This window comes from Mastigoproctus giganteus, chromosome 11, assembly GCF_048544385.1.
Source record: "Mastigoproctus giganteus isolate SK-2022 chromosome 11, ASM4854438v1, whole genome shotgun sequence".
NCBI classification, from domain to species: Eukaryota; Metazoa; Arthropoda; class Arachnida; order Uropygi; family Thelyphonidae; genus Mastigoproctus; species Mastigoproctus giganteus.
The window spans coordinates 112,017,379-112,031,565 of NC_143585.1; the positions used below are offsets into that span (position 1 = coordinate 112,017,379).

The 14,187-nt window shown below is 37.0% G+C and overlaps 1 protein-coding gene across 1 annotated transcript in view; it reads left to right on the forward strand.

The window, feature by feature from the left end:
• The window catches only part of Oga (O-GlcNAcase), a 402,181-nt gene that overhangs the window by 93,606 nt on the left and 294,388 nt on the right, over nt 1-14,187 (forward strand). Inside the window, exon 3 of the mRNA XM_090385453.1 lies at nt 3,709-3,806. Within this exon, the coding sequence (XP_090241579.1) occupies nt 3,709-3,806 (98 nt within the window). The remainder of the gene's footprint in view (nt 1-3,708; nt 3,807-14,187) is intronic.

Here is a 14,187-nt window from a genome sequence, read left to right on the forward strand (position 1 = left end):
ACAAAACAACAGTGGACCTAACACCGAACCCTGTTTGACTCCACTAATAACATTAGTCCACGAAGAGCAGCACCCATTGATTACCACCCTCTGTCTTCTCCCACTTAACCATCCTTTTATCCATTGTAGCAACTTACCCTTAATACCATTCTGCGCCAATTTGTACAATAGTCTTCCATGCGCAGCAGTGTCAAAAGCTTTACTGAAATCCAAATATATGATACCAAAATTATTTTTTGCATCCAGTTCCTTTGTAACCACATCATAATATCCTATCAAATTTGTCAGACTAGACTTTCCCTTACAAACCCATGCTGTGTCTGAATTATTGCTGCAGTCTTGTCTAGATGATCCTGCAATGCAACTTTAACCAGTGACTCCATTATTTTACCCTAACAGAAGTTAAACTAACTGGTCTGTAATTACTCGTGTCACCCTTCGATCCCCCTTTGTGAATTGGAGATACATTTGCACATCTCCAGTCCGTGGGAACCTCCCCTGAGTCCAAGGATGCTCTCATAATTATGGCCAAGGGTTTGCTTAGTTGCTTTGCCACCTCCTTTAATATAACTGGATAGATCCCATCCACCCCAGGTCCTTTTCTTATGTTTAACTTCAACGATTTCTCCTCCACTTTGCTTTCAGTTATTACAAAATCATTAAGTATCCTGCTACAATTTGATAACCTTCTGGCATTTTCAAACCTTAATAATTCCTCATGTGTGAATGTAGATGCAAAATACTCATTCAGTTTGTTTGCTATCTGAGCAGGATCATCAACAGTCGAACCATCAATGTCAAGTGGACCAATCAGATTCATCCCATTCCTTCTTTGTTTTTTGTGCTTCCTAAGAGCATAACTCTTTGTGCTCCTACACTGTCATTCTTTCTTTTCATATTGTATTCTGCAATGCTACATCCTTTGTCTGAGTGTTATGTCTGTGATATCCCTATAATATTCATATTTGATGATTTTACTAGTATTTCAAAGTCATCAAATTTGTTCACTAAACTCTCAGCATTAGTGTACACACAAGTATACTACACCTGCTTTTACTCTTTGTATCCCATTGTATACAGCCTTTGTATTTGCTTTTTTCATGAGAATCTGCAGCAGGCCTTGTAATCTCCAACGCTTTGCTTTACAGTCTGCCCTGTAACTCAGTAGAAGTGGTACAAGAATCACTTTTTAAGGTTTTCTTGCACTGCATGTAGGTGTACACATACACTCCTGCCTGTGGCTGCTATTAATCTCTGTTGGTATCTGTATCCTATGCAGCTATCAATTTTCCAATAGTATCAGCAAATATTTTTGTATGCTTTTTATTTAAATGTATCGTGCCCCTGTAAAATGTCTCTCCTGTTAACGAGCATAGACCATGCTGTGAAAAATTCTACGCACGTACCTTGCACAATTTCTCCAGGGTAGATTGATTAATGAGGCTCTCATTGTTATGTATCAACCTTATGTAGAAATAAAACACAAAGAAAACTAAAACTGGAATCTTGATAATTATGTATTTATAATAAATTATATTTGCCTGTATTTACAATAAATTATATTTAACTTTACAACTAAAATATATGAAATATACATTAAAATATACTGGGTTAAGAACAATAAAATACATTAAAATATACTAAATTAAAAGTGATAAAACCATAGCTTTCAAAGGCTCCTGCCTTCTTCACCACTGAAGAAGAGGCTTACTACATTCAAGGCTTACTACACGAGGTGTTCGTTTGCACGTCTTCGTTTCGAGGTGTTCGTTTCGAGACGAAAACAACACCAGAAACTGATCATGTCGCTCATGTGTTAGAAGAAGTTGTTAATCTTGCCAGTCAATTAGATTTGGAAGTCAATGGTGATGATGTCAACGAGCTGTTGGATTCACATAGTCAGGAGCTGACAATGAATGAGCTCATAGAGATGCATGAGCAAAACGTCACTGAAGTATCTTCTGACACTTCAGACCCAGTTCCACCAGAAAAGCACATGACAATTGCAAGTTTGACAGAAGGTCTCAGCTCAATTGAAAAGGGCTTAAAAATTTTAGAACACATAGACTCCAATGAAGAACACGTTATAACTACAAAGCAAGGAATAAAAAAATTATTAGCTTGCTACGAAGAAATTCTGCGTGAAAAAAAGAAGGCACTGTGTCGTCAGACGAATTTGTTAGATTTTATGAAGCCATCGACATCGAAATAACTTTTTTACGTAACTCATTTCATTTTTTAATACGTATTTTATATTAATATGTATAAATAACTGCAATTTTATTAAATATTTTTCTTCTAAACTAGTGTTTTTGTTAGTCCTTGGTCCCAATTAAACAAAATTTATATGCAAAGTTGTACCCTGACTTACGCGAATTCGACTTAAGCGATTTTCGTCGGACCCACCTATCGCGTGACTTCGGGGTATTACGGTATAGGAAGTATGAATATTGTTCTCCATTGGAGAACAATATTCATTCTTCCTGTATTTACATACTTCCTGTAGTTACATATATTATCATGGATTTCTGAACTTGATGCATGTATACATAATGTGTTCTTAATAAAGTTTAAAAATTACTGCATTTGCTTTGAAGCCAAATTTGTTATAGGGTTCCGCCTCACTTGTAAACAATATGCACTGAAGTACACATGGGATGCACCGGAGAAAATTGGTAGAAAAATGCATATGTTAGTGAAACTTGTTAGTTTGAAGAATGGTGTATGTCTGTGTTTTTATTTTATTATTTTTTTTTTTATAGAACTAAAATATGAATTTTATTTTAAAATTACATTTATGAAAAATTGATTTGTGCATTTTACCTGTGTTTGATGTCAATCATGGAAATAACTTCAGCTCTTACTGAGGGTTGTGTATTGAGCACTGTGGCTTGACTTCCACTTACAGACAAATGCTGTTGCTTTCATGACTGTTCTACTTAATGTCTGAAGAAGTTGAACAGTTATTGAAGACATAAAACGTCAGATTATTTTCAGATAATTACTGATACCTTTCGCTTTATTTGTCAGCATAGGTATCTGCATGTGCATATATGTCTTGCTGTATCACCATCAGTATTCTACTTCTATAATAAACAACCACATGTAGCTGATAGTGCCTTCTTTTTTAACTTGTTACTACGTCTACATAATCTCATATTAGATTGCTAATGTCTTTTTAAGTTGTATAGCGGCTCCTCCGTAGCCAGGTGGGAAGGAGCAGCAGTGTGTAGCACACACTTCTTGATTAGACCGGGGTTCGAGCCCGTCACCACCAAATACGGAGGATGCGGAAAGGTCAGGGAATGACCACCGCATATCCCGGAGCAATATGGCCTTAGTTGCTAATGCTCCTAAAAACCAAATAACAACAAGTTGTATAGCATCACCAGAAGGTGAAATGATTAAACATTTTAAAATCTGAAATGCTGGCAGGTTGTCTTGCTTAATAACTGTATGCTGAACTTGTGAATAATTTTTAAGTGAACAGTGAAGCAATGTATGGAAGTAAAACTTTCATTCAGAAACATGACTGTTATGTTCACCTTTTAACCCTAAAACTACTCAGTGAAAGCAGAAAGTCTCTCTCTCCATGATTGAAATTGAATTCGGAGCAAGTGTATGTTTTGTTTTGTTTTTTTATCTGAACTGCTGCATTTAAATATTCCTGCAGTTCCGTGTTATTGTACTTATGTTTATTCTTCCTAGAATGAAGAAACTTGGATTAAACACGTATATGTATGCTCCAAAGGATGATTTCAAGCATAGAGCTTACTGGCGAGAATTGTATACAGTAGAAGAAGCAGGTTTGTTTAAAATTATATTGAAAATTGTTAACCCGGTTTGATTTTTATGCATTATTCAAATCTTTATAAAGAGTAGTTTATCGCTTTATTGTCTTTCATAATATCTTTTAAATAATTTTCTGTATTTTTTTCCCCTTCATTCCCCTTTGATACTTGAATGCAGCGTAGGAAAATGTTTCCTATATAAAAAATTGTCATATTCCTGCTCTAAGATATCATTGGAACAGATATAATCAAATTCGTTCTAGATATAGGTACTACTTGCATAACTTAGGCGCAGAAATTCACAATCATAAAAAAGTAAAAATAATTGTTTCTCTTATCATTCCAATGACATGGACTACTCAAGCTGGTCCTATAATAATAGGGTTACTTAGATGGTTTTTGAAGTCACAGATAATTACATATAACAACTTGAAACTTGTATCATTCCTTTACAAGCAATCAGTCTAAGCTTGTGAAGAGTAAAAAGTGATTACAAGCAAGAACAACTGCAGTTAGCTTATGGAAAAAAAAAAAGAGCTACTGCCAGTATGGCTATGTTTTGACATTAAATAGAGCATGTTAAACAAATATCTTCTTTCACCTTCTTAACCTTCAACCCATGCACACTACTAAGTTCTATAGGTTCTAATACTTTTTTTTTTTTTTTTTTTGGACTTTTATTAAAAAAAGAAAACAGAGACAAAAAATTAATTGAAAAATATACAAATCATTCCATGCTATAAGCCTTTTAAGATGTAAAGTTTAAGTTTCATACCAAGACTAGCCATCTAGAATCAGTGTCAGTGCTTTTTTTTTGTAAAAAAAATAGGTGCTGGTACTCATTCTTTGCTATCAGAAAAAATTGACAATTAAAAGGATATGAAAAGTACTCTGAAATTTTTTTTTCTCCTGATATTGTTACTTTAGTAGTAATATTTTCAGAATAAGAACAACAAATTAAGTGTATTAACACAGTTTATTAAGCATAAATTTATTATTCAAGTATATAAAAAATAAGTAATAAATAATAACATAAGTAAAAATAATTTCATAATAAAGTTTTTGTAGAATATTCCAAATTTTTATTAAGTTCTCATTCGACACTCTATGCCAGGGGTCGGCAACCGTTTTTGAGTGAAGAGCCATTTTTGATCTAATTAAAAAAAAAAAAAGAGAATCCGAAGAACCGCATCTCAGCTCAAGCTGGGAGGGGGGGGCGAGAGTTTAAGAAATGGAATGGAGTAGGACGGTGTTTATTTTAAAAAAAAATATTTTTTTGAAATATTATTTATTAATACTGAAAAAAAGTAACAAACATCCACTTAGGTACAAATTAATGTGACTTTTGCTTTTCTTGAGCAAGTGTCTTCCAACATCATGCGAGTATGTCGTAATTAAAAATGCTCGAATTGTTCAGACGACAGTTTCTTGATTTATTTTTAATCTAGTTCATGTTCAAAAATATTTGCTCGCAGAAATACGTCGAACCAAAAATTGAGAGAAATCCAAACGCAAATATTTTCAAATTTATATATGGGTTCGGTAAGCTATATCATGCATCGAACACAATTTGGTCTACATTTTAAACTCGTTTATCACCGTCCATTTGTGTAGAATTGCATGGGCAGCCTTTTGCCTCTCCAAATCCCCAATTTAAGTTTTAAGGCATTTTAGTCTTTCACTCCACATGTCCTTGATTTTTCAGTCCTCTAACTCCATTTCAAATTGTGCTTCATGTGAGCTGTAAAGCTAAAGAGCTGCATGCGGCTCGCTAGCCACAGGTTGCCGACCCCTGTTCTATGCCGACTTCTTTTCTTCCTATTACCGGTTGTCAGTTGCTGAATGACGTTTCCGAAGCAGCAACGAATCAACATGTTTTGCTGGATCGAAGCGGGCCTACAATTTTAAGAAACAGTAGTGAAGAAATTGTTTTTGTCATCAACGTAGTGCTGGTTGGGCTGGCGATCAGATTCATTTGTGAAAATCCTCGTTCACATTCACTTGATGAAATTGGTATTGTACTCAAGAGCGTTCATCAAATGCTTCAATTCTTCTGAAACCTTATCATTTGCGTATCAACGAATTGCCTCTCTTTCATTTAACCGTAACCTAATTGCCAATTTTCTAACTTCGCTTTCACCAAATGCCAACAATTCGTGTCTAGAAGGTTTAATACCATCGTTGTCCTCGTTTTCCTTCTCTCCTCATCGGTATTAGTATTAGTAACGGCCGCATGGTGCAAGAAAGCCTATGGCTTATGCTGCACCAGCCAAAAAAAAAAAAAATCCGAACAAAACAATGATAAAAACAAAAAATAAATAACTAAATAATAATAATTAATAAATAAAAAAAATAAAATAAAAAATAAATAAAAAGGAAATTAAACCTATCATCCTATGCGCTTCCCTTACCCGAAAGTACTATCCAGATGACCTTTGAATTTCCCCAAACTGTCGGCCTCTACCACCCACGAAGGCAACTTATTCCAGTAATTTATAACTCGCTGGCTAAAATAAAACTTCCTGCAGTCCAATCTAAACATTTCCCCCCGTAACTTGAATTCATGTCCCCTAGTTCTAGCATCATTTATAATCTTGAAAATTTTGTCCTCATTCATTTTACTGATGCCTCTCAGAGCCTTAAACACCTCAATCAAATCTCCTCTAAGGTGTCTAGTTTCAAAACTCTGCAACCCACATATTCGAAGTCTTTCTTCATAAGGACGCCCTTTTGCCGATCTCACCAGGCGAGTTACCCTTCTTTGCACCCTTTCAAGAAGCTCGATGTCTTTCTTTAGGTGCGGTCTCCATACTTGAACACAGTATTCCAAGTGTGGTCTAACATAAGCCTTATATAATGGGATTATCACATCCCTATCTCTACTTGCAAAAGTTCGATAGATCATCGATAGGACACCATGAAGCCTTCCTTGCAACCTGTTTACAATGCTTAGAGAATTTCATGTCTGCCCGTATCATAACACCCAAGTCCCTTTCCTCCAGTACTGGGTTTAGTTGAACTCCACCAAGTGAATAAGTTTTTTTGCGATTACTGTTTCCCAGGTGTAATACCTTACACTTTGTTGGATTAAACCACAGCTGCCATTTTTCTGACCATTCCTGAAGTCTATCTAGGTCTCTCTGAAGAAGCTCAGCTTGACAGTGATCATTAACTACTCTACCAATTTTAACGTCATCTGCAAATTTAGACATCACGCCCTCTATCCCTTCATCAATGTCGTTTATGAAAATTAAAAACAACAGTGGTCCTAATACTGATCCTTGGGGAACCCCACTTCTTACATCAACCCAATCTGAGGAATAGCCATTTATCACAACCCTCTGCCTCCTGCCCTGAAGCCATCCTTCTATCCATCTAAGGATTTTCCCAGTGATTCCAACCTGTTCCAGCTTATAAAGCAACCACTCATGTGGGACTGAGTCAAAAGCTTTGCTGAAATCTAAATAAACAATGTAGAAATTATTCCCTAAATCCAGGTCGTGAGTGACCCTTTCGAAATAGCGAACCAGATTTGTTAAACATGATTTTCCCTTTGCAAAACCATGTTGAGTATCCTTGAGAATTTCAATTCGATCCAAATGATCCTGAATTCCACCCTTGATCATTGCCTCCATGATTTTCCCTACTACTGAAGTCAGACTTACAGGTCGATAATTTCCAACTTCACTTTTAGAGCCACCCTTATGTATGGGAGATACATTTGCACTTTTCCAATCCAAGGGAATCTCCCCAGAGCCTAGTGATGTTCGCATAATTAGCCTCAATGGTTCAATGCACTCGCTTGCCGCCTCTCTTAAGATTATAGGGTATATTCCATCAACTCCAGGAGCCTTACTGGTCTGTAAGCTCGAAAGTTTTTTCATTAAATAATCTTGCAAAATTTCAATATCATTAATTACATATTTTTCAACTTCGCTCCCACAATTTCCCATTGCCACAAAAGGCTTTTCATTTGTAAATATCGATGCAAAATAACTGTTGAGGTCATCTGCAACGGTAGCTGGTGTATTTATTACTATTCTCTTTCTCTTGCGTAAAGGTCCGATCTGGTTTGTCCTGCTCTTCTTGGCATTTATATATGTGAAGAATTCTTTATCCCCCCTCTTTGCTCTGTTTGCTAGTGATTTCTCTTAAACTGCCTTTGCCTGTCGAACCTTTTCTGTGGCTCTATTACACATCACCTTGTAGCTGTTATAGGCATCAGTACTTTTTATTGCTCTGTAACCTTTCCATGCCACCTTTTTCTGCTCAAGTAATGTGGCAACTTCACTATTCATCCAACTTGGAACCCTTCTCGTGGAGTAATTTTTTTAATGGTATATATGCATTCAAGGCATCTGTGATTAATGTTTTAAAAGCGTACCACAGTTCAATTGTATTCATTCTCTGTGCGATATCTACCCAGTTAATAGAGGCCATGTAGTACGTTAAGGCTAAGGCATTGTAATTTCCTTTTCGGAAATTAAAACCCATTCCTTTGCCTTTTACTTCTGCTACCTCTCTCGTCATCATCCACCGTAGAACTCCGTGCTCACTTCCTGCTACTGGTTCCTCTACTGTCAGTCCTGTTATGTCATCTGATTCATGTGTGATGATGAAGTCTAGGATATTCTTTTCTCTAGTACTTTCCCTGACATGTTGATACAAATAACAGTCATCTAGTTGATTTAAAAATTTTGTTCCCCATGTCGAGTTTCCTTCCCATTTACTCCAATCAATTAGAGGCAAATTGAAATCACCCATAATAAGGCATTAACGCTTACTTGCCCATTCCATTTGCATGTCGAGGGTTTTGTCATAATCTTCACAATCACCTGGTCTGTAGATTACTCCTACTCACATTATACCTTTGTTTCCAACTATCTCACACCATACAGACTCTATACTAGCATGTGAAATGTCTGAATCCGGGAAAGCTATCGTCGCACTCAGGCTGCTTCTGATAAGAAGCATTACCCCACCACCCCTTCTATCTAACCTATCCTTCCTAAATACGTTATACAAGCCGTACTGAAACTCATCATCCCCAATTTCCGGGTGGCACCACGTCTCTGTAAGCCCTATTATGTCCGCGTTACTTGTTTTAACCAGCAGTTCGAATTCACTCATTTTATTGACGACATTTCTAACGTTACTGTATAAACAGTTAAGATTTACTGTTCTTGTATATTTAACAACCCTAACACAACCCTTGAAGTTTTTTAGACTCTCTTCCCTGATATTAACTACCCGTTCACGTGAAACGTTTCTGCCCCAAGAACATCTAGATAATACCGCCAGTTGGGGTAGCAGATAAGAACTCTTAAGGTATGTACAAGAGTTACATTGACCAATATTATCAGATAAATGCGTTTCAGTATTACCCACATCCTCCCTAACTAGCAGTTTCCCTGAACCTTTAAGGTATCCTCAATAATTCTGGCAAAAACTTTTGCACCACCTTTGTTTAAGTGTATCCTGTCTCTACAAAACAAATTCCTTCAACCTAGAAGTGTGGGCCATGCTGATAGAAATTTACCCCCTAAAGCCTTGCAGATTCCTTCAAGCCTTGAGTTAATCCACAAGGCTCTTAACATATAATCCCTCCTATCGTGTCTGGGCAGAATTGTATACACATAGACATTATGGCCTAGCTCGCGACATTTCCTCAGCATTGTCCTGTATTTTTCCAACAAATCGTCAGATCGTGTACGTTTAATATCATTTGACCCCACATGAATAATAATATTTTCCTTACCCCCTTTAAAATCTGACAATCTGTTGGTGACATCATCAATAGTTGCACCCGGCAGACATACCCTGGTTCTGCTCCACCTATCCTTATTACAAAAAATATTCCCCGTTTCCTTGACAATGGAGTCTCCTAATAAAACAATGTCCTTTTTAACCAGAGTAGTTTGCACTTGGTTTTTCTGTTTTGAGTCTCGAATCGGGTGTGCATCACTTGGTAGATTGCTGGAGTTTTGAGTCTCTGATGAGCTCCCAGATGCATTATTTTCGAGGGCAAGCACTCGTTTTTTCAGGCACTCAAATTGTTCCATCAGTGCACCAAATTATAATTTAAGATCGGTGCACTCCTTACATCGATCACAAAGAAAAGAATCCCCAGGTGAGGTAGGATTAGTCACCAGGTCGACCTTGGAAAACATTCCACAGGTTCCACAACAGATTAAATCATTATTCATGCGTAAATCGCCATCTGTTATTTCCGTGTGAGTCACGATACCCTGTGACGTGTTTAAGGCAGATCTCGTAACTACCATTATAAAATTAAATAAATATCAATGAAAGTAACTTTAAAAAATTATATCTATAATATTATTAAAATCAAACAGTTACAGGAAAACCTATAACAAAATAATCCAACAATATCTAAATAAATCAATTATTTAAAAGCACTATCCAAAAGTAAACCACTTAACTGAGGAGCCCTGACTAAGCACATCCGCTCACCTCGAATGCCAACAGTCAAATCCCCAGTTGCCAGCATTGGAAAGTGATGCTACAGAGTATATTGGGCATTTTTCTAAAAACTGTCTGGACGTATTGCTAATATTGCTCCTGTTATGGTAGGCTAAAAAGTTGAGTTGTGGAAATTGAGAACTTGCTGGTAATAGGCTGTCCTTGTCATATTATTAATTTGTGCGCTGAATAGGGGCCGAATGCCTTTTTGTATTTTTAGATAGCTATATAGTGCAAGGAAGCCACAGGGTTTTGCTGCACCAACAGAAAAAAAAAAAAAAAAATAGACAAGAAAAGACAGTTTATGCACTTCCCTCCTTACCCTGGTAGCTATCCAGTTCACCTTTGAATTTCTTCAAACTGTCAGCCTCAACTACCTGCAGAGGCAACTTGTTACAGTAATCAACCATTTGGCTAAAAGAAAATTTCGTACAATCTTCTCCTGTAATTTGAATTTATGGCTCCTCATTCTGGAGTTCTTTATAACATAGTGGAATAATGTTGGGGTAAGACACCACTGGTAGTTCCCACAGCTGCACAATCAGTAAGTGGAGTTCTTCATAGTAAACAGAAATCTGTAAATACCAGAAGAATGTGTGGTTTGCACAGTAAAGTGTTATTTGTAATGCGGCTCTGGAAGTTTCCACCCCCAACTCTGCGTTTAACTCTGTGATGAATACATCTCTGTAGAGGCCAGATTTATGTAGGTTAGCGCGTGTTCATGTGGTGTTATTGAGGGTTGTGTCATTCATCCGGCCTCTTAGTATAGGGGCCTGTCTTTTTTAACAAAAATCTCTAGTTTACCCTTCAGCACCACAAGGAGGTGGGCAGTAGAGAGTGTAAAACTCTGGCGGGGTGAACCCTGAGATAGCCAAGGCTACAGGCAGGGAGGGCCAAAATAAAAAGAAAGTTGGAAAAGAGGAGTGGGTAGATAGGAAGTGAGGGGATAAAGTGGTAGAAATATGGAAGGGGCAGTAGTGAAGGGGCCCACGTGGTTGATGGGGGGAGTGGGTAGATAGGAAGTGGGGGGATAAAGTGGTGGAAATATGGAGGGGGGGCAGTAGTGAAGGGGCCCACCTGGTTGATGGGACAGTAGGGGGATCCCCCCAGCATAGGATGCTCATCCTAGTCGAGGGGCAAGAATTAAAAGTTAGCAGTGGAATTAACCACCAAGTGAATGGGGAGGGAGCCACCCAGGAAGGGGGTTTCAGGATTGAAAGAGCATATGGAAAGGGATCTCTATGTTGAAGTGCTTGTAGGGGCTCTGTCTCACACTGACCAGGGTGCAACATAATGGCCAGTGTTGACTTCTCACACCACGCTGGCTAAGAACAGCTACGGCATGGTGTCTGCTTGAATGAGCATGGGACCATGGCCATAACGTTCCACTTGTCCATCAGTCTGAGGGGGTAGAGACAATTTATTACACTCATTCACTCAACTGTCATTCAGATTTTCTAATTTTTTTCTTACATTTTCTATTTAATTTTTTAAAAAAAAATTTTAATTTTTTTTTTTTATATCATTGGCACCATACCAAAATCATGAATATGCAAATTTGGCACTTTTTACCTAAATGCATTATTGAGGTTGTTTCCTGGTCGGCCAAAGACTCGTATGCGTATTTCAAGTCCAAGTGGTTGAAAATGTTACATGCATTTTCACTTATCTGTGAAAAATGCAGATTCATGAATGTGGCACTTTCGGGTTTTAGGCATGTACAGTAGGGTGGGGGAGAAGCCAGCTCGTGCTGTTACGTATGGTTTTGTTTGTCTCAATTTGCCAGTCAGTATTACTGTTTAGTTGTCCTTTCTAATATCCCATTTTTGCAGTCAAAAGTAAAATTTGGAATGATGAATACAAGAACGCAAAACTTCTTGCACCTTGTTCCTCACTTCAAATGGAATCTGGTTTGGAAGATGAAGATTGCGATCCCTTGAATAACTTTGTAGTTTCAGATGGCGATAAAAATTATGTACCCTCCGATGACAATAGTGCCTCATCACTTATGGCTTTGATGTACATGTACTTTTTAAAAATTATCCCCAGTTTAAAAACTGTTAAACACATTTTTTGAGCCAGGCCATTCAGAAATGAAGTGTGACTCAATGTTCTCTAAAGTTGAGAGAAAAGCCAAGTATGTACCCATATATGTCCCTGAGGGATGGGCCAAAATAATTAGAAGTGCAAGATTAAAACCTACACCATTCTGTGTAAATATTATGTAATGCAGTGACCTCTGTGATTTTATTTTTCTCCCCAAATAACTTAAAGCCACTGTTCCTTGGAGAAAAGTCTGCTGCCTTGAATTCCAAAAAGGACAGGACGGGCATGTCACAGTGTTTTACAAAACAAACTACAAAGATGGATTTATAACAGTAACCTAACCTTCCTAAAGCCTATAACAAGGAACTTTGTTTATCTCAAGCAGAGCCTAAAAATTTAATGAAAAAAATGTGCCAAAATTTGACAATACTGAAGGACTATCACAAATTCTATTTAAAATTAAAAACCTCAGTAGAAATAAGGGATATTACCAGCACTGGATTTAAGTGAAGAATCTGAATATGAAGAAGATATTGAAAATTAATACCAAGTTGCATTTTATTGTAATTAAACAAGTGTTATTAATATATTTTTCATTTATTTATATGTATATGTTATTCTAACCTCAGGCACCTCCGTAGCCAGGTGGGAAGGAGCAGCAGTGCGTAGCACACGCTTCTTGATTAGACTGGGGTTTGAGCCCGTCACCACCAAATACGGAGGATGCGGAAAGGTCAGGGAATGACCACTGCATATCCCGGAGCAATATGGCCTTAGTTGCTAATGCTCCTAAAAACCAAGATAACATTCTAACCTCATTTTATCAATAAATTGTTCATTTCTGACCAGCAAAAATGTGTTAAAAAAAAAAATTTTTTTTTTTTCACCTTTTCAATTCTTTATGAATCTGAGAAAATTTCAAACTTCACAACGCCAAAACCACGAAAGTGCTTTTTAAGCCCCAACATGATGGCAATCTTAAATTACCAATACGGATTAAAAACATCATCTTTGGAAGGTACTTAAAACAACATTTAGTTAAATAACTTAAAAACTTAAAAATTTTTCTAAAGTCAAAGAATCTTTAAATGCGTTTTTCTCAAAATTATCTTTTTTCAGATTCTTGGTTTTGGTGTGGGATCGACGATATATATGTATGAATTTTTTTTTTCATGCATGCATCATCTTTCACCACCTGGGGGATGATAGGTATGTAGTGTAATAAAGTTAAGGTTAATTTAAAAATGAACTAAGAAGTAATAATGATTTAAAAACTACATAATCTAAGCAAGTAATATATAAGTCTTATTATTATGAACATAAAGATATATATTCTTTCACTCGGTCCACCCATTCTCACTTACCATAATCGTCAGTCACTCGCTTTTACCACAATACTCAGTCAGACTCATTCACCATAACACTCAGCTTCTCCCTCTCACCAAAACTTCACTCACTGGATCTGCACCCTCACTTTCATTGAAATTCAATCCCATCACTGCCTGCATTCTCGCATTCATTCGCTCAAATTCTCACCCTCTTTTCATGCATTTAATTCCTTTCTTTCATTATTACAGTCCCAAACACCTCAGCTTACTATTATTGTTTCAGACTGAGGTGCAGCCCCGGCTGCATCTCGTACTCAACAAGGAGGCATGCAATATGTATTACTAAAACTAGTAGTAACATAACCTATGAATGCAAATATATCTATCTTACTAAATGTGTATTCTTTCACTCAACCCTGTCAGGTATCCACATTCACTCAACATCAGTCATTCCCATTCACCATAATTTTTATCCATTCTCTTTTACCACAAGTTCTGTTACTCACAGGGTTTGACCCTCTCACATTCATTAAGCATTC